The following is a 25,420-nucleotide window of genomic DNA, read 5'->3' as shown; positions in this document are numbered from 1 at the left end:
TGCACTGCCCGTTCAACTGTATTACCGATTACGTTTAAACACACAAAATAAACAATTGCATTAGATCATAAACTACTCTCCTGCAAGCAGCTATCAGCACTGCTGGCAGTGTAAGTAACGCCTTTGGTACATATGGCACTTAGAAAACTAATACTGCAAGCAGAAGGGGAGCAAGATCACACAGAAATTTCTAATTATGCTTGCTTCTTGTCTTTTCATTTGGTAACATTCTTTTCTTCTGGGTTCAAAGGAATGCATTCTTCTTCCATTAAGACGCAATTATTGCATGCTGGGTGTCTGCTTCATAACGAGATTTTGTGATAGCTGATATTTTTTACTAGCACCGCTTTCCAGCTGGTGATGAGAAGCTTGACAATAAGCCTATACCGACATGAAAGTCCAGTACCAGCTTTTTAACCCCTCATCCATCCTCACTGATCTAAGAGGTATTTTTCTCCCAATCTGTAAGTAATCTGCAGTATTTGATGTATTAAAAGCAATACTTAATGATGACAGCTGCTGTTTCCCTGCTATCAAAAACCCTTTGTTTTTCTCTTAAAAACAAAGATATCTTCTAAAGTGCAATCATGAGCACATATTTTAAATGTAAATTATTCCCTGGACTCTGTGGGCAATCAAAAAAGAAAAAAAAAAGTAATGCATGTTTACACAATACTGAAGTCAAGTACGCTGATGCTGTACATAAATCTTACGCTTTGCTTGATGGTTCTTCAGAAGAGATGTGGAAACATATTAAGCTGCATTTTTAGCATATTACATCTCTCCTCTGAAGGAAGAATGCTTCCAGTCTTTGTTGCGGGCTGTGAATACATTGACTTTTTACCTTTTCTTTTCAATCACAACAAATTTTCACGCTTGTTAACAAAATTACAGAGAAAAATCACGCTAATGAATCGAGAGCACATCTGTGATAGGAAGACAGCACAGGACTAAAGGTACAAACTATGAAAGTATTTTCATCATTTAAAATGCATTTTAAGCTTGCCGGGAATCTTGAAGACAAGTTTATTCACTAAGTCTCACTCAAAATTGAATGCTACTTTAGAATCAGATTTTTTATTTGTAGTCATTTAATATCAGTTCTGTAAACTCGCAAGAAAAATAAATGAATAGAGCTGTGAACAAAGGAAAGAAACCATCGCTGCCAAGTCAGCATGATGGAGTGAAATTTAGTCAGATCATTTACTGTCATTAGCAAGAGATGTGCAGTCGGGTACTCATTTACTAGACTGATTTCATAAAATAAGGTCTACCTTGACTTCAAAGACAGACTGCACTACACCCATAACTGCTCAGGACTAAGCAGAACAGAGAGCCATCAATGTCAGGTCAGCACAGACCTGGTCTCAGAGTTTCAGGCAGCTTTTCATGATTGTGACACAATTTGCAGAAGTCAGTTTCTGCTAAGTGAACTTCTGGTTGGTCTGAAAAGCATCCAATGATTCATAGAAGCTGGGGACTATAGGACTTGGAGCAGAAAAACTGAAGCTAACCTGAGGAAGCAAGGTTTTGTGCACATGAAAAAAACAGTAACAAATAAGGAATGGTTTTCTTTAACAAAGTCATAAAGGACTAAAGGAAGGTGCCTAAAGAGCAAGATGCAATACTTTCTACCTTGATGAGAAAGCCTCATTTTGGGAGAGCTGCACTTACTGTGCAGATAACTTATGTGCTTCTCCATATCTCACTGGGGCATGGATTGGAGATGAACAACCACACAACCATATCATGGAAGCATGAGTGTCAACAAGGAATTTCTACACACTATTAGGAATTAACAACCCCACCACCACCACAGTGGCACAGATTTACCTGGGAAGTGTTCATAAATTTTTCAACACAACCACTTTTCCCTGAACTTTTCTACTCTTTTTTTTTTTTTTTTTTTTTTTTTAACATCTCTCTCTGCTTCTCCCTCCCTCCCTTAACCCTTTAGATACTTTGTCTAGAAAGGCAGACATTTTACATTTAGCTCTTCTACTATATGGCAGAATATTACAGCTGTTTCAACAAGCGGCAGCTACTAGAACTGTTAAAGAAGATTAGAAACCACCCTTATGAAAAGCACTGATTAAACATGATCAAGCATGCACGCAGCTAAGAAAGAGCAAATGACGCCTGGCAACTGCAGGGCTATGGCATGTGACAAAATGACAGGAAAGAGAAGAAAGAGACTGAAAGTGAGAATCAGTTGGTGATGGGACAGGAGGTCATCAAAGATGTGATAGATGTTCTGAAGGAACAGACAGCTCTGCTAGAATAGGGAACATCATCAAGCTAGCCAAACTGCAGGTTGTGCCAAGATCTGGCGTAGGGAAGCTGCAGCTGGTATGACAGAAGTGCTGTCAGACAAAAACAACATGCACAGCCTAAGGATGTGTATATGTAGTGGAGAAATATGCCAGCTGCCTGAGATTGAGAAGCTGGGGCATACACACACTACATGGACAGTCCTGCACCCATACGAGATGTGTAAGTTATTTACACAAATTCCAGTCCCTTGTTCCTCTAACAAAGACATCAGGTGTCTTTGCTGTAGCCCAAAGCATTTCAAAAGACATCTGAATACACAGCAGATTTATGTACTGGGCCCATCCTCTAAGCTGGAAGTTGAACCCAGAAACAGGGGAATCCTTTCCCGTCTGACCTCAGATTAGGAAGTAGCTAAGGGGCTTTTGAGCTTTGCCTGCACGTTACTGCTGTTTTGTAGACACTGTAATAAACACAGCTGCACTTGATGCTCAACTCAAGATGTAATCCATATGCAGTTCCACTATGCATTCCTTTTGGGAACGAAGCCATTTTACGAAGTTCCTGGCCCTCTTCACCAACAGCTGCCTGTTCCTGCTGCAGCAATACCATTCACCTAACTTCCAGCTGGGCCAACACAGCACTAAGGGTCTGAAGGTCTGATGTGACCTAAAAATAACATTTTTGGTTTTTAAGTCGTGGTCATTTTGAAACAGCTGAAAGGGCAGAAAACTGCAATATGAGAGTGGGGAACGAAAACAAAAGCAAGGAGGAGAGCAGGGGAGAATGAGGAGGCACTGCTAAGACTTCATGCATCTGAAGAAAAATACTTACACGATGTAATTAATTATCCTGTTGTCCCAGGCCTTCTACAGAGAGTGCAGAATACCACCTATTTGAAGAGTTCATAAAAAAGGCAGTAAAGCAGGCAGTGCCATGGACAGAAGAGCAAGAAAAGCTGAGCTGACTGATGTAAAACTTCTGACACTGTTGAAGCTCTTGGAAAAATTTCGAAGTCCATTAGAAAGATCTTGCAGAACTTTTTCAAAGGACATTTTCCATTTCAACTGCCTTCTCAGAACAATGGCAAAACCGTATGTTTTTAAAAAATAAATGATTTGTGACAAATGTATAGAAATTGTACTAAAGGCAAAGCCACTGCTGTGAGTGCTACGACTAAAGAAGCAGTATTCTTTTCTTCACTGTTTCCCTGTAACTTCTGATGTCTCCTGAACTAAAACTAAGTTACTTTTAGCTCAAAGCTGGTACCTTACAGCATCTGGCGATTTGCAGAATCAAGCTATATGTTGTACACAAGAGGCTGTATTAAAATCTGAGGTTGTTTTTACTAACATGACAGAAATATATTTGCCTCACCACCTTCAACTCGATGTGCTGAAAACTTCTGATCAAGAAGCAGATTTTAATGCTCATAACTCTTACAGTCTCTTAGTAATCTAAGACAGGACAATCTAAGTAATTGTCCTGTTAAAAGTCATAGGAAATAATTCACAATCACCATGGACTTAAAGAGGGTTTTTGTTCGTAACCCTCCCAAGACAGCGACAAACATCCGTACACACATAATATCTGACTATGTGTTAAAATCAGCGATCCTAGACGTGTTTAGGTGCACCAAATATTAGCAGATGAAATGCCAACCATTAGCTGAAGCTGTCTAAAAAAAATGTGTAACTCAAATTTTATATTTAACATTAAATCTATCATTTCAACGGGTGAGAAGGTTCACAAGGAAATGCATCTGCTCCAACTATAGTTTATTCTAAGTATTCTTTGCCAGGCTTATGTTTCCCCTTCACAGATTTTTTTTTTTTTTTTTTTTTTTTTTAAGATTAAAAAAAAAAAACAAAAAACCATGAGGTGACAGATTGAAATTAATCCTTAGTAGAATAACAGAATCTACATTAAAGTATTTTAAAAATAAAACAGAAGGGCATAGAAAAAATGAATACAAATGGGCTTCAGTTAGGCACCAAGGAAAGTTTCAGAAAACCCTGCTTGGAAAAGAAAACCAAACATTGTACAACTTCATGTGTATGGAAAGAAGAAAGAAAGGGAACAAAACTGGCAAAGAAAAGGCTTGGAGAAGCAAGGTGCTGCAGGGACAAGAATGATCCATTGCTTCTGAAAGAAGGGGAAACTATAAAGCTGGATTCTCTCCCTGACCCACTGCATGATTTCGCTATTCTGCCCTTTTAGTCCATTTCTCCAGTCTTAACATTTGATGTTATCTGTCTTTCCTTGTAAAGAAAAATAACCAAAATTTCAAAAATGTAGTATGCTTTTTCAAGTTACATCAGTTACAGATTCTTCTTGCAGAGAGGTGTCAGTAAAAAATAGATATGCATTACATTAATTAATTATAGGCATCTATATAATTAAGTTCATTTGTTTGCTACCTGGATTCTTGTCCTACATTGTGATATGTAGTGGTACTATGAACTGCTGCTCATACACACAGCCCACTGAAATTCTAGGAGCACCATCTGGGTACAAACATACACTGAATGAAAGTACAAATAGATCAAACAAGTTCATTACAAGCATGAGGTACCTGCCTGCATGACTATTTTCAGATCATAGAACAAACCTCTGTAGCTTTCGTACCGAAAACCTCTTATTTTGATTTGAGAAGCTAAACACTTGAAAAGAATTTTTATATTTTAGACCTGAGTTTTGTCATGGAATTCAAATATCCAGATGGAGAAGAACACAGAGACCACTCTGACTCATTTCTTATCAAGCAGTTGGAACAATACAGGAACCAACATTTGTTTCATTTTTGTACTATTTTTGATTAGAAACTATTAGAAACTCATCCCCAGATGGAGTCTCTTCCTTCTAGTACTCTGAAATGCTAATAGAAGGCAAATTCCTGTCCTCACTTGTTACGTGCCTACATGCTGCAGGTTTGGGTAGCATTGCTGATTGTACATCGTATTGTATTTAAATTTTAATACCTTAAAGGTTAAGGACTAGAACTGATTAAAATAGATTAAAATAGTTTTTTTCTTCCCTCTCCTCTCTCTGCCTCCGAGTCCAGAAAAGAGTATAGAAAAGTAGCTTTCAGAAAACTGTCCATAAAATTAACATAGCTATATTTCACACCCCTCTCCTTCCCCCATGTTCTACACAACTGCAGATAAAATGAACCTCAAAGCAACCAGCAAGAGCACTATCCTATGTGGATGTGCAAGAGGGTCTGTTCCATCTATGTAGATTATTCACTGGCAAAATAACTACATCAGATATCTATATGCCTTGGTTCACTTGTGAGTTGAAGACCAGATACTAAGTGAGCATAATCTATTGTAGCCAATCTCTCCTAAAGAAGCTACTAACTTTATAGATAAATCTGCATGAACACCTAGACTTACATTCACATCTGCATCTATGGATAAAGGATTTGTGCTTTTGACTCCCCAAAAATTGCTTTTAGATGCCTAAATGGAGATTACATGCTTAAATGAATCCAAATCTGTTTTAAGCAGGCAGAGTCCTTCCTCTGCACTGTTCCTTTTATAGGAACGTGGCAATACAGACTTTGCTTCTGACTATTGAGTCAGAAATAAATTCCTCTTAACACATACTTCTCAGGCAAACTCATGACACTCTGCTGAAATGCTCTCTTCACAGCGTGTTGCAGGTGCTCCTATTTCTAAAAACAAAGCATTTGTCAGTCACCTCTCAACATTTACAGCCTTCACAGAACAGTACATTTTTGCCCACGTTACGTTTTGTACAACTGTGACTGATGTCTTTACACGGTTCATTATACGCTTTCCACCATTTCTCTGTGAGATTTAGGCGAGCTTTGAGGATGATGAAAACATCTGCACTTAACATAATGCTGCTATCACAGCACATTGCTAATTAGATCCCTCATTTTTAATTCTCAAATGCCAATGCAGATCTCTTTGCAGTACCTGCTGATTTTAAGGGTTCTCCACGGCGCATCTATCTATAACAGATAAGATAAATGTCTCTACTGAAATCTGATTATCTGAAGATGTAGCAGAGCCAAAAATTTCACTTTAGAATTCTAGATTGAGTGTGCATTTCATAACACTTTGAATGACTTGAAACAAGGATTTGATACGAAACACTTCAGATCTATAATGTTCAGAAACCAAATCTCGCACCAAATTTTGAAAATATTACTATACAGATTCACTTGAAGATGTGAAGGGGATATATTAAAGTTATACAGGTGAGCCCAAGGTTTATTTTTGGCCAATTTTAGTTGCAAAGAGGACTTGAAAGGAGAGTAATACCATTTACCCTGGTTCCTACGTGACAGCTTATGCTCTCTCACTCTTCTTTTAGCTTCTATACTTTGGATGACTCAGTGTTCAAGTACCAGCTGATCAGAACTACCAGCTTAAATCGTGAACTTCAGCTATGCTGGTATTTCTACGCTGAATCACCTATCAGGATCTCTCCTTTGATTTCTAATACTTTTATGTAATTGTGGCACTTCGCTTAGGCACAGCTGTGCATTTTACATTTCTATCTGTATTTGGTGTCCTATAATTGATGGGAAGAAAGAGATCAAAAGGCAAAATGCCTGCACGAACTGAGAGAGAGAGAGATTTCTCATTTCTCACTTCTGCTGGCAGAGGTTCACCACAACGCACGCTGAAAACATGCAAAGATGCTAAACAACTACAAAATCCCAAAATTAAGATGTAGCGAAGACTGAAAATAAACCATTTGCAGTACAAATCACACCATTCAATATTTTGTCATCAGACCCTGGAAAGAGAAAGCGATCTGAAGCATGTTATAGGAGCCAAATGAAATTAACATAACAGCGGTTTTGAAAATCCCACAAGCTCTCAAAACAGATCAGCATCACTCCAAATACAATCTGCACTAGAACAAAGGCACTGAAATTGCCATGCAGTTGCCATATTGCCATACAATGCAGGCATTGTAGTCTCTTTGACTGAACAGCGTTTCCAGGAAAATTAAGAAGAAAGAAAAAGTCACTAACAAACCAAGCACATATACCAAGATTTTACAGTTTGTCTAATCCTAACCTACTGCAGTTGAGGGAGGTGATTCTTTCTCCCTCTCTACTCCACTCCCTGGAGTACCGTGCTCAACTCTGGGGCCTCCAAACTGACAGATACAGACCTATGGAACAGGTCCAGAGGAGGAAAACCAAAATGACCAGAGGGCTGCAGCACTTCCTCTGTGCAGACAGGCTATGGAAGCCTGGAGAAGGCTCCAGGGAAATCTTATAGCACTCTTCCAGTTCCCAAAGGCGCCCTACAGGAAAGTGCAGGAGGAGCACTTATAAGGGAGTGCAGTGATAGGACAAGGGGTAATGGCTTCAAGCTAAAAGAGGGGAGAAGTTAGAGATTATGAGCAAACTTTTTAGAGGGTTTAGGCTGCCCAGAGAAGCTGTGGGTGCCCCACCCTGGAGGTCCCATAGCAGGAGTTGGAAGTGGGTGGGTTTTAAGGTCCTGTCCAACCCAGGCCATTCTGTGATTCTATGGATTCTGTGTTTGGAACAGGTTAATCCTGAATTAAATGCCTCTTGACTTGGTCAGATTGGAAACAGGTAAGGAATGATCTCTGTTAGGCTTCACACCGATACACCGTTTCTCAATTTCTATGACAAATGCCCACATTTATTTGGCATACAAATAGAGGGTATAAAAAAAAAATGTAGATTCTGCTCCTTCCTTGGAGATCACAAATACTAAATTTGAGCATTCTCCTAACAAGCTAACAATAACTGAAGCATTCTTCCTATGACAAGGCTGTCACCATTGCCATCCCTTCTGAGAATACCACTTAGTGAAGAAAGGTGTGAAAATTATATACTTACCCTCCAATTATAAAACAGATCCTTTTGCAGTGTGTCCAGCTAGTACCAGCCTGAGACTCAGAAGCTTTAATTTGAGCTATGACTTTTGGCAGGCAGTAACATCTTTTGCAGCTGTTGTGAGCTCAGCTGATCCCTCCTCTTGGAGATCAATTAGCAGGCATCTGAATCTTGCAAACCAAGACTCTTGGCCTCTTTCTGCAACACTGCTGCAACATACACGCATATACATCCTCCCTTGATTCCCTTAATTTCACACAAAAGCCGTTAGGCCTTGCAGTAACTCAATTTCAGCTGTCAGTAGGTTTCAGAAAAATTTCCTTTGAAATCCACTGTCAGAAATAGATGCACGATATTCTGAAGCACTTCAGAAAGTAAGAAAATTAACTTCTGCCTATATGAGAAATAAAAGTAGCAATGGCTAGAACATTTATATTATCACTTGAGGCTAGGCGGATCTTTTATTAAATGAGCTGGAGAACTCATGCAAGTTAATACTTACAGCTTTGAGGCACTCACAAACTGGTCCACAATTTTACTCAATTACAAAGCAACCTTTAGTGAAGCCCCAGTATTGTTTGTTGGTTACTTGAATCTGATGGATACGTGCAGTTCATATGACATGCAGAATGCCTGTACCTAACTCGGACTGCTGCTGGAAGACTGACATTATGTAAGTCGGGTTGCAATGAATAGAGCTTCTCCATGCTTAAAAACAATGCACTGGATACTATGGGAGCAGCAGAAGATATATAATGAGTTGAGGTATTTTATTTTCTTGCTTTAACTGCTTAGCAATGAAATCCTTAGCAAGTTTGGCACTGACTTCAGCAGGGTTAGGATTTCAGAAATAGAGGTCACAAATTAATGGCACAGGTAAGTGCATTGCCATGTATCAGCAAACACAAGGTAACTTTTTCCAAAAGGAAAGGAGTTGGAATTTTAGAGGATAGCTATTAATTTTCTTTTCATAGCATTAAAAAAAAAAAAAAAAGAAGTAATAAAGTGAAATGAGGACTTGGGAGACTTTTAAAGTGATAGCAATAACCTACAAGTTCAGACATCTACACATGAGCTGGCCTCTGCATACAGAAAATATGGCCTGTGAAAATTCAGTTTAAAGCCCAGTCTAATCCCACTATCCCCAACTAGAAGCTACAGAGACCATCATATTGATGTTGGAGAATTTCTTTTCCCTGAGAACTTCCTGCAGCTATTTTTCAGATAAGCCACCTGTGTGCATCTTCAAAGTAGTGGTAGAAAAGTTACAAACTTCATACATTCTTGCAATTTTTGAGACACCAAGTCTGCACAGTGTAACATCTTTCTGCCAAAAAAAAGAAAAAAAAAGAAAAGGACCATCTCTTCTTTGAAATGAGTATACTTAAATGCTGTGTATATTATTTCTTTTATTGGTAGGGACATAACCGTAACCATTATTAAAGATGGAATTTTTTTTTAGCCAACTGAATATGGTATACACTTGACTAACTACCTAATGCATTCTCAGATCTTGAAAAATCTGCCTTTGCTTCTAGGTGGGTATGACTGTTGGATAAGAGTATGAACATCATACTTATTTTCTAATTAACCAAGCCTACAATAATTCTTTCATTGATGGATGGATTCCAGTTCTGTTGTATTAGACGTGGATATGCATGAGAAGTTAAACCAAGGCCTAGGTCAGTGAAATGCACAGAACGTGCAGACAGATTAAATCACCTCCAACTGCACTGACGCAAGAGGATCTTTGAGGCTCATGGTGATGAATGCAGATTTGCAGAGCATGGAAGACAATACTGAGTCACCTCTGGCATTTGTTAATGTTTGCACACTATACGTGACTGTCTGGCAAGTCTTACTGTGACATTAAGATGGTTGTCTTGGAGCACCTTCACTTACTTAAAGATTAGTAAGAATCAATAGGAATTTTAGGAGGAAGTTTTTTTACACAGAGGGTGGTGACACACTGGAACAGGTTGCCCAAGGAGGCTGTGGATGCCCCATCCCTGGAGGCATTCAAGGCCAGGCTGGATGTGGCTCTGGGCAGCCTGGTCTGCTGGTTGGCGACCCTGCACATAACAGGGGGTTGGAACTGGATGATCGTTGTGGTCCTTTTCAACCCAGGCCATTCTATGATTCTATGATTAAGTATTTCATTATTTCCAGACAGATCTCTGTGACTAAATATGACAGTTAACTTGTTAAGAATACTTCATAGAAGAATATCCAATAATTTCATACTTTGGTTTTTCTCAGTTACAGTTTCCCATCCTCTCAACATATTCCAAACAATTATCTGAGTTGCTGCATGTGCTGTTCAAAATTGGCACATACCATCTGGAACATGAGGAACTTCTCCTGAGTTTCTCAAAACAAAATAAAGCTGACAAACTGATAGGGCCACAAGGGAGGATGAAAAATTTTATCTACTGGAAACAAATCTGCAAAACATTACAGTAATTATTGCCTAACTGGAATGAGTTTAAGGTATGAAGCTGCAGTGCATCTGAAAAGCCTTAGATATGCACGTATTTCCAAACTAGGAACTCCCTGATTAGCAAGAAATATTGTGGGGCTATTCTCAACTAAATGAACTTTTAGAATTGATTGGTTGATGTCCATCTCTAATCTATTTGCAAATAACTAACAAGCTGTCCACACTCCTGACAACTGCATGCAAAGGTAACAGATAGCAAATAAAATACAGGGGTAAGAAGAGACAGGGTCTGAGTTTTTGAGCATTTGGGTGGTTATCTCGTCCTCAGTCAGAAGGAAAGCAGATCACTGAAAGCTGCAGAGCCATCTTTGCTTTGCATGGTGATGCAGCCACATCTGATAACCCAGAGAACAGCAGCCAGTTAATGTAGAAGTTTTAATTATTTTACATTTCTCTATTTCATTAGGTGCTTATAAAGCACCTGCTTAATATATATTTCATATATATATATATATAGCTTGCTCCGGAAGTAACGCCTCCCATTTATTTCCATGGAAACTACATCAGCTACAAAAAGCACAACACACTTCAATAGACCAAATCCTCATCTACAGAACACTATTTTTCAACGCAGCCTTCCTCATTAGCTACGCATTTTCACCAGCAACGAACAAAAGCCTGCATGTCATGCTCATAAAAATCTGCACCAGTGGAGATGACCCACTGTTGCTGTCACCACCGCTGAAACGCATCACCCACCACCTCACTGTGCTCACATCCACTGCTTGGTCTCCATCAGTGTTCAGCAAGTGGCAATGAATGTCAGTGGGTGCCATTTTTTTTCACATACAGGAATTCAGTTACACACTTCTGCTTCATATGCACTTCCACATCAGACAATGTGGACCAAGAAAATGGAACTCCCATTGCATGGGAGGTGCTACTTTTGGAGCACCCCACATACATATTATAAAAACATTTTGCTGTTTTAAGGACTTTGATTATACACAGCACACAGTGTTACAGGAGGCCCTAAGATCCCAGAAGATTACCATGGTAACATTCTTAGTAATAAATCTCTGGGCTACATCAGACATTTATTACTCTTCCATAGACGTTTTCCCATAAAACCACTTTCAACCATGTTTATTCAAGGTGCTCAACTTCCAGTCTGTTCTTAACAAGAACTAAATGCAAGCTTAGTGACGAGCATTTACGTAAATCTTGTCCTCAACTGGCACATGAAGCACCCTCCAAATTACATTATTGTAATGTAGGCATGACAACAAAATTGCCATCTTAAAGTGAGAAGCGACTTTTAAGTATCAATCAAATTTCGAATAAGAGATTCTAGAAGTTGTCATGCTGATCTATGCACAGAGTGAGACACAGTTACACCTTCCTCCCTGCTAACATTACTACCAAATCTATTGTTTTACATACTGTAGATCCTGGTCTACAGACTAATCCAAACATAAAGCTAGCTAGTCAATGCCAAAGCCACTAAAATTAGTGGTTATCTTTAAATTGGTGAAAAATATTTCTGGACTATGAACATAAAATAAATTGACCAGAAAAGACCAACAGCAGCCAATGTGCTGACTCAGCACAGTATTGCTTGAGAACGAAGATTCTACATGTTAAATAAGACATAATAAAATACCCTATTCTAAAAATACAGCGCATGCTCACTGTTTTTTTTAAGTCTAATAGCAGAAAGATGACTGTATAAATCAGCTGATGTGAATGAAACCCTTAATTATTGGAGAAAGAACTGAAAGGTCATGCATACTTAAACTAGATAATATCAATTCTCTGTTACCAAACATTTTCTTGAACTATCATCCATTAGCAATTATAAATTCAGAAAAAAAATGATTATACATTCACTTTTTTTTTTTCTCCTAAGAATAGTCCAACAAAAAGGTTGTCTAGGACATAACAAGGATAAAGGAGAGATAACATCTCTACAGAAAAAGAAAAGAGAAGCAATTTTTTTTTTTTCTCATGTGGTTTCTTAAGCAGGAGTTAACAAGACAGGGGAGTGAAAATGATACGAGTTCCTGGAAGACTCAACGTGCACTGGGGGTTCCTACCTGCCTTTAGTGTAGCTCCTTACTTTCCCATACAGTTAAGCTGTTTGCTGGCTTTCTCCAGCTCACTCTGTTGATTGCATTTAATTGCAATATTCCCTTGTGCTGCCATTCAGCATTTAAACAGACCTTTTAGAAGAGAGAGGCCTTTAACTTATTTTACCATGTGAGAAAGCATCTTCCATAGATGCTCTGGCCAATGCTCGTGGAGGCTTATAGGCAATTCTCTGCATTTGTTGGGTATCCAGACAGAAAAAATAGAAGTGGCTCAGAATATATTTTTTCTTCCAAGTGTCTTTTCTTGCAGTTTCTTCTTCTGTGAGTAACAATCATAAAGAAATAACCTGATATTGGTTCACTGGTGCCACCCATTTATTTCCTGGTGATAAATGACATGCCCAACATAGAACCCATCTTCAAGAACAGGTGCTTCAGGCCATAGAGTTTATTTCTGCCCATGAAGAACTTCTGCAGAGCATTTGCCATGACATTCCCCAAGCATGGAGAAGTGTTGGATGGTAGTTCCAGACAGGTACAGTCCCTAAAGCTGAGAGACTACCATGATCACCTTCTCTAACCTTCCTTATACACATACTGCCTCAATTTCCCACTGGATGGGCTGAAGTTTTCAGTACATGACTGTTCGTCCCATTCAAGCCCATTCAGATAACATCAAGTCTTTTTAAAACAAACAAACAGAACTCGGTTGTCTGGATAACCACTTAAAGAATTGCATCTTAACCACAAGCCTGGTAGTTGTCACTGACAACTACCAATTCCTGTGATGTTTCTGTCTAAGAAGACTTGCCCTACCTTGTATCATGTACAATTTCCACGTGTATCTAGACACAGTGTTAAAATTGTGCCTAGCCTGCTGGTAAGGATATGCACACAGAGAGAAAGGGCCAAAGGTATTATAGCTTATACTGCTCCATAGGAACACCAAGCTGTAGGCATTCTGTCACATGGAAGAGAAATTCACCTTCACAAAAGCAAGTTCAACTTCTTCAAATGCTTCTTCTAATGAAATGCATGTATTGATTCTGAAAGAAGGGTAATATTTGAGTTGGGAAGAAGTAAGGTCTGTGCTCTAGAGAGGAACTAGTGTCTACAGCTTTAGAAGCAGATTAAAATGTAATGTATCCAAACCCAACTAATTTGGGTTTCGGGTCTCCGAACCTGAAATCCTAAGAAACTAAATATTTACTAAAATGGAGTCTTTCTTTAAACTTAGAATTTTAAGATCTTTTCACGAGAGCAAAAATTTTCCTAAGTATTTTTTGTTGAAAGTCCATTCAACTCCTAAAGTAAAAACATTTTGATGGGAAAAAAAAAAAAAAAAATCCTGGTCAGTTTTTCTAGCACCCAGCAAGAGAAACTTGAATATTCTCTGCAAAAAAAAAAAAACAAACAAACAAACAAGAAAGAGCAGGAGCTGCATTTTAGGTAGAGGGGACTGTAATTCAGTCTTGTAGAAGTTCATGAAAAAGACTTAGGAGTGTTCAGGACAAAGCCATTCCATGCATGGCAAACGTGCTGCCTTCTTGGCAGCCTTCCATTGATAAATGGCACTGCCACACTTCTGACTGCTGGTGTCCCACTCCTCCAGCTGACCCTGAGCAGCAGACAGCAAGCAGTCTGCAGTCACTCTAAACCCGGGGCCAGCTGCAAAGCAGAAGCAACTGAAAGCACATAATCCTGCTCTGCTTTCCTTTACAGCCTTCAGCTATTTGTGTCAACCCGGGGTTGTGGGGGGGGGGCTGGGAGGATGGTAAAGAAGAAAGGTAAAAAGGTAAGGTAAAAAGTTAACTAAATATTTTTTTATATATATTTATATATATATAAAGGAAGAAAAAGAAAGATAGAAAAAAATAATTGAGTAGGCAAAAGGAAAGATTCATTGGAACTGAGGAAATCAAAGAAATCGTACAAAAATAAAGCAAAAAATGAAGAGGATTGAAGGAAAAATAAGGCAAGTGAGAAAGACTTCAAAGACAATATTACACGTAGACCTAAGGGATTTTACTCAGCTCCTTAAATTCCAGAGTGAAGAGTCTTGAAATAGTATTTAGTAAAGGTACAGATTTCAGGGACAGCCAGATGGTGCTTCTAACACATGGACACACAAAGAGCAATAAGAAACCTGGCACAGAGATTACACAATCTTGCAAAAGCTGCCTCACTCAAAGAACACGATGCTGGCAGGTAAAATTAGGAGACAGCAAACGCATTATAAGAGCTTAAAAAGGCACAAGAGGGAAAAGCACATCCCATACAAGTATAAGAAGCAATCGTGAATGAGACTACAGCCTCAGACAGTTCTGGTTTATATATATATTTTTTTTTTGGGGGGGGGGGAATACAAACATATACGAGCCCCAGATTCATGGGGAAGATTTAATGTTCTCTAAGACAGAGCTTGCTAAAAGGCCAAAGGAAAAGCAGAAATACATTTCCATCTTTTAACAGAAAAGACTGAAATGGAACAGCATCATTTTAGCCAGCTTTGCAGGATGTAAAACCGTAGCGATCTTTATCAGATATTGATACAGAACTCTTGCATAAGGGGAAAATCCACGGCATCTTGTATAGCGAGCCTTGTTAGACACAGAGCTTTGATCACGAGGCTTTGGAATCTCTCTGCTGTATGACAGTAACAACCAGGTGTAAAAGCTGAAGAGCTCCACATACCAATTTAAAAGAAAGAACAGACACATAAATCTTATTGTACTGCAACCCACAGCACCACAACGCTTACTAAACCGATGCCTATATATTTTACAGTAATCTCGAGGTGAGACATGGATTCATCTTCAGTTAACATACATCTGCTAAGCTCTCAAGTTCAGTCTTAGTGCTGCTGTGTAATGCCAAACACAGAGAATACAATATAGCAGGCATTGTGCTGGAAATGCATATTTTTACTAGGGCTGAAAGATCAAGCAGTAAATAGAAGAGCATAGTTTAATGAGGTGTGAGTTATAAAAGATGGAAGCTGCAGATTGATGTGATACCTAATTCCCTTTAAAATACAGCATTATCTGGTGAGATATTAATATAATGACTTGCAAAAAATATATATATAGTAATAATGAGGTGCTTTTTTTAGGAGAGATGTGAACAGTAAAAGGCAAATTAGTGAGCATATTAAAAGGGAGGAAGACCAAAGCTATGAAGAAAACTATGAGGAAAAATAGTATCTTGTACCATTAAGTCTTTGTTCAGGGAGAAAAGATGATGGCTCTCAGACAAATAAATCAGTAGCAGGGAGGTGATTCGGTAGGAGAGGATACAGAGAACTGCTCTGTTATGGAGTACTGGTACCACTGCCTGCCATGCTAAGCAGCATTGTCTCTATGCTCAAACCTCAGTCTGAATTCACTGGCTATGTGGTCTCAGATTGCAAACTGACATGGTACCCAGTGCCAGGGGTGTCTCTCGTGATAAAGGCTTCAAGACACAAATGATTATAGATGCCTTTTTAAAAGCTGCATCTCACTAAGTGTGTAACACAACAGAGTACTCACCAACTAATCCTATTCTGCATTTTCTTGTAGGAACTGTATTCCTGTGCAGATGGAATCCTTCTATCCACGTTTAAGAAGCATACAAGATATAATCAAACCACAACTCTAGGGAGTTATGTAGTTGGAAGTTATTTCTCCATGATTTGGGAATTAAAAGGACAAATATTTTTTCCTTCAATTTCATCTCAAGCTGAAAATAGAGGGTTTTTTTTCTTTCTTTTCTTTTGAAGTTTAAACAAATGGGTTACCTTCCCAGTTTACAACTGGGAATACTACATACACAAACACAGCTAAGCATCACATTTGAGATCAAAACTCTGACAGGCTCTTAAGTCTAGCTGTGTAATTGAATATCGCTACGATTATATTGTCAGAAGTAAATGAACAGGCACTTCATTTTATTGATGTTATTTATTAGTCACTCTCGAGAAGGAACAATTGTTTGAAAAAGCTACTTTGTCTTTAAGCAGCAACGATGCTAACTTTTCACATTTCCATGTAAAATAGGAGTTAAACGAACAGGCTGATCTTTTCATCCCCTCCTTCAGTTCTCCTCAGTTCAGTTTTCTAAGGTTTATCCCAAGTGGTTTACTGAAGAGGAGCCAAAATACAAATAATGCCCTTGTTAAGCTTCTCTTGTAAATAAACAAATAAATATACAGCTGCACAGTGTTACTGTTTCACAGGCAATCTTATCTTCACAACCTTTCTCAGCCTACTGGAACAGGTGTAAGAAGAGGTGTTACCACATATCCATCTTTGAACTGAAAACCATTATTTCTACCAGGATAGTAAGTTCACTTAAGTCAGTGATTTTCAAGCTTTCAGTACAGGAGAGATGTGGACCCATTAGAGTGCATCCAGAGGTGAGACACAGAAATGATTCAAGGGATGGAACACCTTCCCTGTGAGGAAAGACTGAGAGAGCTGGAGCTGTTCAGCCTGGAGAAGGCTACAATTTTTTTTTATTTTTTATTTTTTATTTTACAATAGGCAGAGTGAAGCTCTGAAATGTGTTGGCCAGAGGAGTGGGAGAGATGGTAGATGTCCCATCCCCAGAGACGGCTCTGGGCAATCTGATGTAGCTGTATGTGCCCCTGTTCATTGCAGGGGAGTTGGACTAGATGGCCTTTAAGGGTCTCTTCCAACTCAAATGATTTTATGGATTTATGAAATGAAGAGATAATCAGGCACTAGTGAAGGTCTGAGTTGCATCCCACTGTGCAATCAAGACACAGCAGAGTAAGCCTGCCCGGACATAACAAGTTACAAAATACCTCATCTCCTCTTTCTTCACACAATTGCCACATACTTCCCTGAAGCTGGTTAAAGTTGGCTCTAAACCTTACCCTATAGCTGCTATGCCTCAACTTCTAAAAAGTCGTATCAGGAATGAGAATGAAATATTATTGCAGAATACAACACTGCTATTTAATATCCTACTACATTTCACTTCTGATCTCAGCACTATACAACTGCTCACAACTGTGAGCTGCATTTGGTTCTGATGCATTCCAAGACTTCTTTAGCAACACAATAAGCAAAAAGCACTGTGTCAGTAGTAGATGGCAGTACTGCAGTCCTGCCTCAGCAACGTGACAGATTACATGGACTACTAAAACTGCTCCATATCTGATTTCTATGAGTCAACGATTGTATTGTTTTCTCACTTTTTCAAAGAAGTCATCAAGTGACCAGTACAAGTGCAATTGAAAGGGCAGAAGTGGGGCTTGCCTTGAAACGAACGCTGTTTCTGTGCAGGTCTGCTATGCAGGAGTCATTGGGAAGCAGAGATATCATTGGGCTATCCCTTCATAAAGATCTGACTCTTCATCAGCTTGGCTTGCAGTGCAAGATGAGAGAGGTCACTTGAAACTCAGCAATCTCACATGACAATGCACTATGAGTTCCATCAATTAACTGTGGCAAAAGAATGGGTTCTTTCAGTTCCTTGCTTACATGAGAAGGTTAGAAACTGTTTGCTTTTCTAAGCAGGAAAAGACACGCTTAAAGAGATAACACTGAAATAACTGTAGGTTTCTCTCCCTATTTGCTCCAAGTGGCCACGAGCCCTGTGAGGTATCACGGAGGGTGACAGCACAGAAATGTATCGGCATGAATTGGCAAGCTTCAACAGAGGTAATACACTAGCCACAGACTGCCACAGTATCCTAATAACCCAACTTAATGAGTGCCATTTTAAAGTCAAAAGACCTAACGAACATGACAAATCATCACTTTATCAAGATCAAAAAAGGACAATAGACTAAAAGGAGATACTCCAGATTAACAAGAGTAGTTATAATCAATGCTGATATAGATTCATTCCTAAGAAAGATTTGCTTCTTGCCGTGTCACTTCACTGCAGAGAGCTGAAGACAGCAATTGTATGAAAATCATTGTGAACAAATGCTGCAGATAACCAAAGGGCATGCAGAAATCTAACTGCTTTGGCAATCATTAAGTTAGTAGGATCAACACAATCTTCTATGAATCAATATTTCAACATCTCATAGAGAAAGCTGTATTCCTACATGACCAAAGCTCAGGCTCAATCTTGCTGTCTTTCCACCAACTGCAACAGGCTCTGAAGGAGACACACAAGCTAGCAGTAAGATTCAAAGTATTTGCAAGATTCAACACACAGTGTAACAGACACTGAGATTATTTTTTTGCCCTAGTCTCTGCCTAGTCCCCTCAAATCTGTCCTTTGTAACTTCAAGCTAAGCATAGAGCCCCTCATCACTTGACATATCTGAAGAATCTGCAATACAATCACAGAATACCCCAAGTTAGAAGGGACCCACAAGGATGATCAAGCCCATCTCCTGACTCTATACAGAACAACCCAAAAGTCCAGACATGCATTGAACTCTGGCCATGCCCTGAGGAGCCTGTTCCAGCATCTGACCACTCTCTGGTGAAGAACCTCTTTCTGATTCCCGACCTGACCCTCTCTTGACATTCCCTTGGATCCTGTCACTGCCATCAGAGGTCAGCGCCCGCCCCTTCTCTCTCCTCATGAGTAAGATGTAGCCCACCATGAGGCCTCTGCTCAGTCTTCTCTTCTCTGGGCTAAAACAAACCAAGAAGCCTCAGCCACTCCTCATATGCTTTGCCTGTTAGATCCTTCACCATCTTCATAGCCCTCTAGTAGGTTTATGTTCTTACACCGTGGTGCCCAAACCTGCACACAGTGCTCAAGGTGAGAATGCATCAGTACAGAGAAGAGCAAGACAATCCTTTTCCTCAGCTGGTCAGCAGTGCTGGGCCTGATGCATCCCAGGCTATGGTTGGCCCTTTTGTCTGCCAGAGCATACTGCTGACTCACCTTTCAACTTGCCATCACCAAAACTCCCAGATCGTTTTCCATGGGGCTGCTCTCAAGCCTCTTGTCCTCCAGATCTAGGGTTACCCCATTTCAGGAGCTGAACCCAGCACTTGCTCTTGTTAAACTTCATGTGCTTGGGGTCTGCCCAGCGCTCTAATTTGTCAGCATCTCTTTGTGAGGCCTTTCTATGCTCAAGAGAGCTAAGATCTCCTAATTCAGCACTGGTCCTGCACTGAACCACAGCAGAACTAGCAGGCAGAAGTGTGACTCACTAGCAAAACTCAGTGGGACAGCTCGCCAGCACTACTGCTGAGGCTAGCCAGCGTTATAAATCTCTGATTCTGATACGTACCAAGAACCAGATTTACAATAACTGTTGAAAACCAAGCTTATATGACAGATCCAGGTGCTCTTCTTTGTTCATAAGGCTGGCAGCACACCTCAGCCATGCCCTGGTTTCATGACTGACAGACATCATGCATCTCTGAGATGCATCTTCCTCCTCCACTAAGTCATTTCTACTAGGGATAAATCCTGTGTGCCTGAGCAGAAGAAAATTACAGGGCCTACAGCAGGGCCTGGAAGCCTCAAGACTCTAACCCTTATTCATACTTATCCATAAATGAATTCAGTGTGAATACTATCAGCATATTTTTCTTATTAGAAAATAACAAAAGTTTAGAAAACAATTGTTTTAGCAAAGCAGCAAACAGGATCCTCACAATATTGAAAAATGTCTGTAAAGAGAAATCTTCAACTTCAGCATTTAACTTGCACATCAGTATAAGTCATACAGAGGAGTCCCAACCCAAAAGTACTAATGATGCATCCCAAAATATGTAAAAAGACCACTCATTGATCAGGGAACAAAATTCTGAGCACAAGCAAGGAAACTGCTACTGAAGTGAATGGGCATCGATCAAGAATGGCTCAGTGTGGAGGGATCCACCTGGTTTTGCAGTGGCATAGCCGTGCCTTACTCATGCCATCTGGTGCACATATGCTGCACTTTAGGCCCAAGGAGGAAGGGAAGAAGTCAGAATCATCTCAGACCACACAGGAGATTCATGCCTCAAAGATGTTGCTGCCAGTATGTATATGCCATTACAAAAAACAGCTAGGCATCTGCCTCTCATTGAAAACAGACTGTCATACATGCAACATACAAGGAAAAATTCCTATGGCATGCACTGGAAAAGTAGAATAGAGAGAACTGCCTGACTCACATCTGCTCGTGGTGCAAAGTACTTAGGAGACAATTTACTTCAAATAATAACCCTATCAATTTTGTGAGATACTCTGATGCATTCCAGAATTCAACCTGATTGTTACATACGGTATCGATTAATAGAGATTTGACTTTCACCCACATATGAATTCTGCACAGGTCGCACAGCTACACCCTGTCCTAGCACCATGTCACGGATGGTCAACCTAGGATTCCTCAACAGTGAATGAGAACTGAAGAGAGGGAAATTCCCATCTTGAATTATCTTTGGAAACATCTGCTAAGACAGGTAGTGAGAATATTTCCAGTTAATAGTAAGTTATTAAATGTAGACCCAGTTGCTAGAGACTTTTCGAACCTACGTAACAGCTAATTTGTTGCAAATTAGAAAAAATGCCAATCAGAGCCCTGAATGACATTATGGATTATTCTCCTGGAGGAAAAGAAACATCACCTCTCTGTTACTAGAGAAATTGATACAGGAGGAAAAAAAAATGCATCTGAAGCAGAAATTCTAGATGTTTTTGTGCCTCCTCTGGTTAAAACCTGCTTAGACGAAAAGCAAACACAGTTGGACTCCAAGCTTCTATACCATATGTCAAGCCAACAAAAATAAAGATACCAGTTTATGAATGCTACAGATTATGATACACAAGATAAGTGCATTCTAGCACAAGAATCACAGAGCTCTGCTTTCCCCGTGAACACAGATGTCACAACTTTACCTCATTCTTTTGAATGTGCAAGTAGTGACCCAAGAAGAGGCTCCAAGAAGGCAAAGGCTTTAAACAGAGCAAATAAACTGGTTACAATAAAACATTTGGTTTGCTCCATCTGATGCACAGAACAAATCCTGGAAAGCTGCATCTCAAGATATGCACAGCAGGCTTTCAAATAATGCCATCTCAGTTTCCATTTGAGGGGGTAGGAGGGCTTGGGGTGAAGGGATAACTACCAACAATGCTTTGAATTGAAAAGTACCTTGCTGCAGTTTCCTACAGACTTTAAGATGAGAATATACCACTTTAGCAAAGATTCGCTGTAATTGAAAACAGCAGCGAAGTTCATCTTTGGCAGGAGATACAGAATAGTAACAGGTTAACATGGTCGAGAGAGGGAGTGAAGCATAGGAATAGATCTGAATAATTAAGAGTAGGAGTGGGAGAAACAGAACCACAAGAAGAGAACACGACGGTAAAAGAAAGAAGGCAAAGCACAAGAAAGAGAAAGATGTACACGAGGGAAAAGAGGCATCCGTCTCAGGAAGACCAGCAGTTCTTCCACGAGGGCAAGAGCCACACAGGACATAGCATTTTCTGTATAGGAGTTTATTAAAGCTTGTAAGAAACTTCAAACAAATCTGCAGAAGGACAAAAGAGAAAAAAAAAAAAAAAAAAAAAGATTTACGTATTTCTTTGGACTTCTCAATTGCTTTTTAGGTCATATTTCACACACACCTCACATATCCCCCTTCCCCCCCTCCCCCCCCCCCCCCGAGTATTTTTCAGAATGGAATTTTCTTCTTCCCACTCCAGAATTTGGCGTGGGCAGAGCACTGCAGATGCTGCTCAACTCAGAAACCAAGAACCTGATTCATTCTTCCCTTGAATCTTGCACTATCATTCAGGCTAGAACCAAGCAGACAACAAAGGCTGCAAGTCAGAAAGATAACTGTATACAGCTTATACATTCACTTTGCTCCAGTGTAATGGTGACACAAAAGGAAGAGTAAAGGCAAATTCAACTCTGAATTTCTGCTAGTTTGTCCAATATTAATTTAAGAGTAGTTGTTTTTCCTTTTGTTCCGGCAGACTTAGGCTCTGAAATTACTGAGTTCTACTCTATGCAAAGGGAAGGTTTTCTCTAAGTTACAATCAGCAATCACTTTTTCAACTTCAGAGAATAACAACCCTTAAAACAAAGACAGACTCATACAAACAGTCAGCAAAGCCCTGTCAGCAAAGTCTGATCATGTTCAACAAGTCTACATCATACTCTACAGTGCCCATTTCAGCCTCCACAACTGTGCAACTGCTGGGTATCAATTCATACTCAAAAAAGGATTCTCAGAATAAGCTGAAAACGGTCATATGATATCAAAGAAGCTGACCCCAAGATAAGTGATAACACTGGTTGGATTTCTGAAAGCAGAGGCCGCTTTCAGCAAGAAAGATCCCTTGCTTACTTCATTTTAGACTTTAAAATAAACAAAAGCTCTACCATTTTAAAAGCTTAGACATTTTTTACTCCCACTGTTCCTTAATAAAACACCATTTGTGTGGAAAAACAGCTTAGTGCATGCTTTAAAAACAGGCAAACCATTAATTGATCCAACATGTTGGCAGTTTTAGAGAAACTCACAGGACATATACAAGCAATACATTTTAAGTTTCAAAACAGCCCGAGATTTACTTCAAGGGTGCATAAGCATGCCAAGGTCCTCCTCTGTTATACTGCTTAGTAAATAATCTGTCATACTTAAAGTACGAAGGAGTATTATCCGGACAGCTACTAAACTATGTGTGGTTTATGAAACACAGCTGTAATAAGCTCAGGTGTTTAGGAGTTTCTCGTCTTACAAAACCAATGGAAAATGAGAATGAAAATCTTCTGCAGACTCCGTCAAAGAAACACAAATGTGCCCAACTAACCTCTTAAGGAGGTGCCACGGGAAGGGTTCCAAAAGCACCACTTTTGCACGGGCACTAACGTAATGCTCGTAAGTCAACAAATTGTTTTTCAACACATCCTTGCTAGCTACTTTAATGAGGGTCCTGAAAATCTCGTTAGAATAATATCCTGTTTCGCAGCCTTTCTGTGTTTCAATTTACCCACAGCTCAGCTAAGATTCAACTGGTATGAAACAGCTGGTTACGATTAGTTACTGGATGCAAAACACACAGCAATTTCATAATAGGTGGCATTTTAGTCCCCACAGAACAAGCCGGTGGTATAAAAGAGCAGTGACTCCTGGCAGAAAACACTGCCCCTAAATAGAGGTCTGCTGAGCTGTTTTAAAAACTCTTTTTTTTTTTTTTTTTTTTCAGATCAAACATTGTTACAAACACAGCAAGGTTGTTTGCGGGAATAACCAGAGGTTTGTGCTGTTCCTGACAAATAGGTTTCTGCTCCGTTAGGCAACAAGAGCTTTTGGAGCCAAGCAGCCATGTGCTGGCACTGCAAACAGAAGCTCCATCTGAGGGCTCTCCTAGAGAGCGAAGCCCCACAGATGTCAAAACTGGACAGAACGTCACACGTTCTCACCAAATCAGATACTCAGCATTCCTGCCTGATCCCTCGGCTTCTACGTTATCACAGACAAGACAGCGGTCACCGCGTTCCCCTGATAAGCGTGTACCACGAACACTCTGCTCCTCTCTGGAAGGTCTCAATCACACCTGCTCCCGCACGGCACCCGACAGAGGATCCTCTCTCTGGCCACAACAAAACGCCGGTGCTCCCCAGCGGACTCGAGGTCCATCCGTTCCTCCGACCGCCCCAAACTTGGCATCTCCCAAACTTTTTGGCAGCGGAGCACACGCCGCTGGGGAGAAGCGGGGCCCGGCCCTCGGGGTGCGCCCGCGAGGATGGGGCAAGGCAGCTCACCTGCGTAGGGCATGGTGACGGTCTCGTTGGCGTTGCTGGAGCCCATGTTGTAAATGACGACGGCGGATGCGTTCTGAGCGGCGGCGTGGCGGATCTTGTCCTTGTAGGTGCAGTTGCCCCGCGGGATGAGGGCCACCCAGCTCTTGCCCGGCGCCGGGGCGTTGAAGCGGGTGCCGGGGTCGCAGGCGTAGCGGTCGGCGGGCGAGGCGGAGAGGGCCACCTGCCCGCGGGCGTCCTGCTTGGGCGACTGGTCGCCGTAGCGCCCGCACTCGCTCTTCTCGCTGCGGAGCTCGGCGCCGCCGCCCGCCGGGTCGGCGTAGGTGATGTTGACGAAGGCCGTGTACCACTCCTCCTTCTCGGCCACGGTGAAGTCCAGGCACAGCAGATGCACGAAACAAAAGGACAGCAGCCATGTTGAGAGAGCCAGGCTGCGGCACGCTTGGATCACAGACATTGCCATCTTCATCTGCCGGCCCCCCCCCCGGCCGGCCCGCCCCCGCCGCCCGCCTGCGCCGCGTGTGCGTGTGTGCCCCGACCGCCGGCTCCGTGCGGGGCGGCGCTGCTCCCGCCGGGCGCCGTGCGGGAAGGGCAGGCGAGGGGGCCCTCCCCTCTGCAGCCCGCCGCCTAATTCATGTCGGGGCCGTTTGACTTCCTCGGGCTGGCCCCGTCCCCGCCCGCCGGCCTCCCCGCCTCCCCCCGCCCCCCGAACCCGGCTCGCTTCCTCCCGCCCCCCTCCCCTCGCTCGCCCTGCCCGCACGGCTGCCTCCCCCGCCGCTGGCAGCCCGGCCGCCCGCCGGGCGGGGAAGGCGCGGGGGAGGGGGGGATTTCCACACGCGCACGCGGCGCCGCGCCCGCTCCGAGCCCGGCCCCTGCGGACGCTCCCCGGGGTACGGGGCGCCGGGGGCCGCGGAGCGGCGCGGGAGCGGCACCTGCCGGCAGGCGGCGGCCGCGGCCGACGAACGTCAGCGAGGGCAGAGCGCGCCCCGCAGGAGGCGGGAGTCGGGGCGCTCCCCGCGCAGCCGGGCGCCTCGCGGCTCTTCCCTTCCCCGAGTGCTGTAGGGCAGGCG

At 41.5% G+C, this 25,420-nt stretch overlaps 1 protein-coding gene across 1 annotated transcript in view; it reads right to left on the bottom strand.

The window, feature by feature from the left end:
• Nucleotides 1-25,038, bottom strand: part of RNF150 (ring finger protein 150) — a 117,479-nt gene extending 92,441 nt beyond the window's left edge. Inside the window, exon 1 of the mRNA XM_031588821.2 lies at nucleotides 24,354-25,038. Coding sequence (XP_031444681.1) covers nucleotides 24,354-24,819 — 466 coding nt within the window. The 5' untranslated portion in view covers nucleotides 24,820-25,038. The remainder of the gene's footprint in view (nucleotides 1-24,353) is intronic.
• Between the last annotated feature and the right edge of the window lie 382 nt (nucleotides 25,039-25,420).

Source organism: Phasianus colchicus, chromosome 4 (assembly GCF_987193195.1).
Source record: "Phasianus colchicus chromosome 4, bPhaCol1.hap1.1, whole genome shotgun sequence".
NCBI classification, from domain to species: Eukaryota; Metazoa; Chordata; class Aves; order Galliformes; family Phasianidae; genus Phasianus; species Phasianus colchicus.
This window is presented reverse-complemented; position numbering and strand designations above follow the sequence as displayed.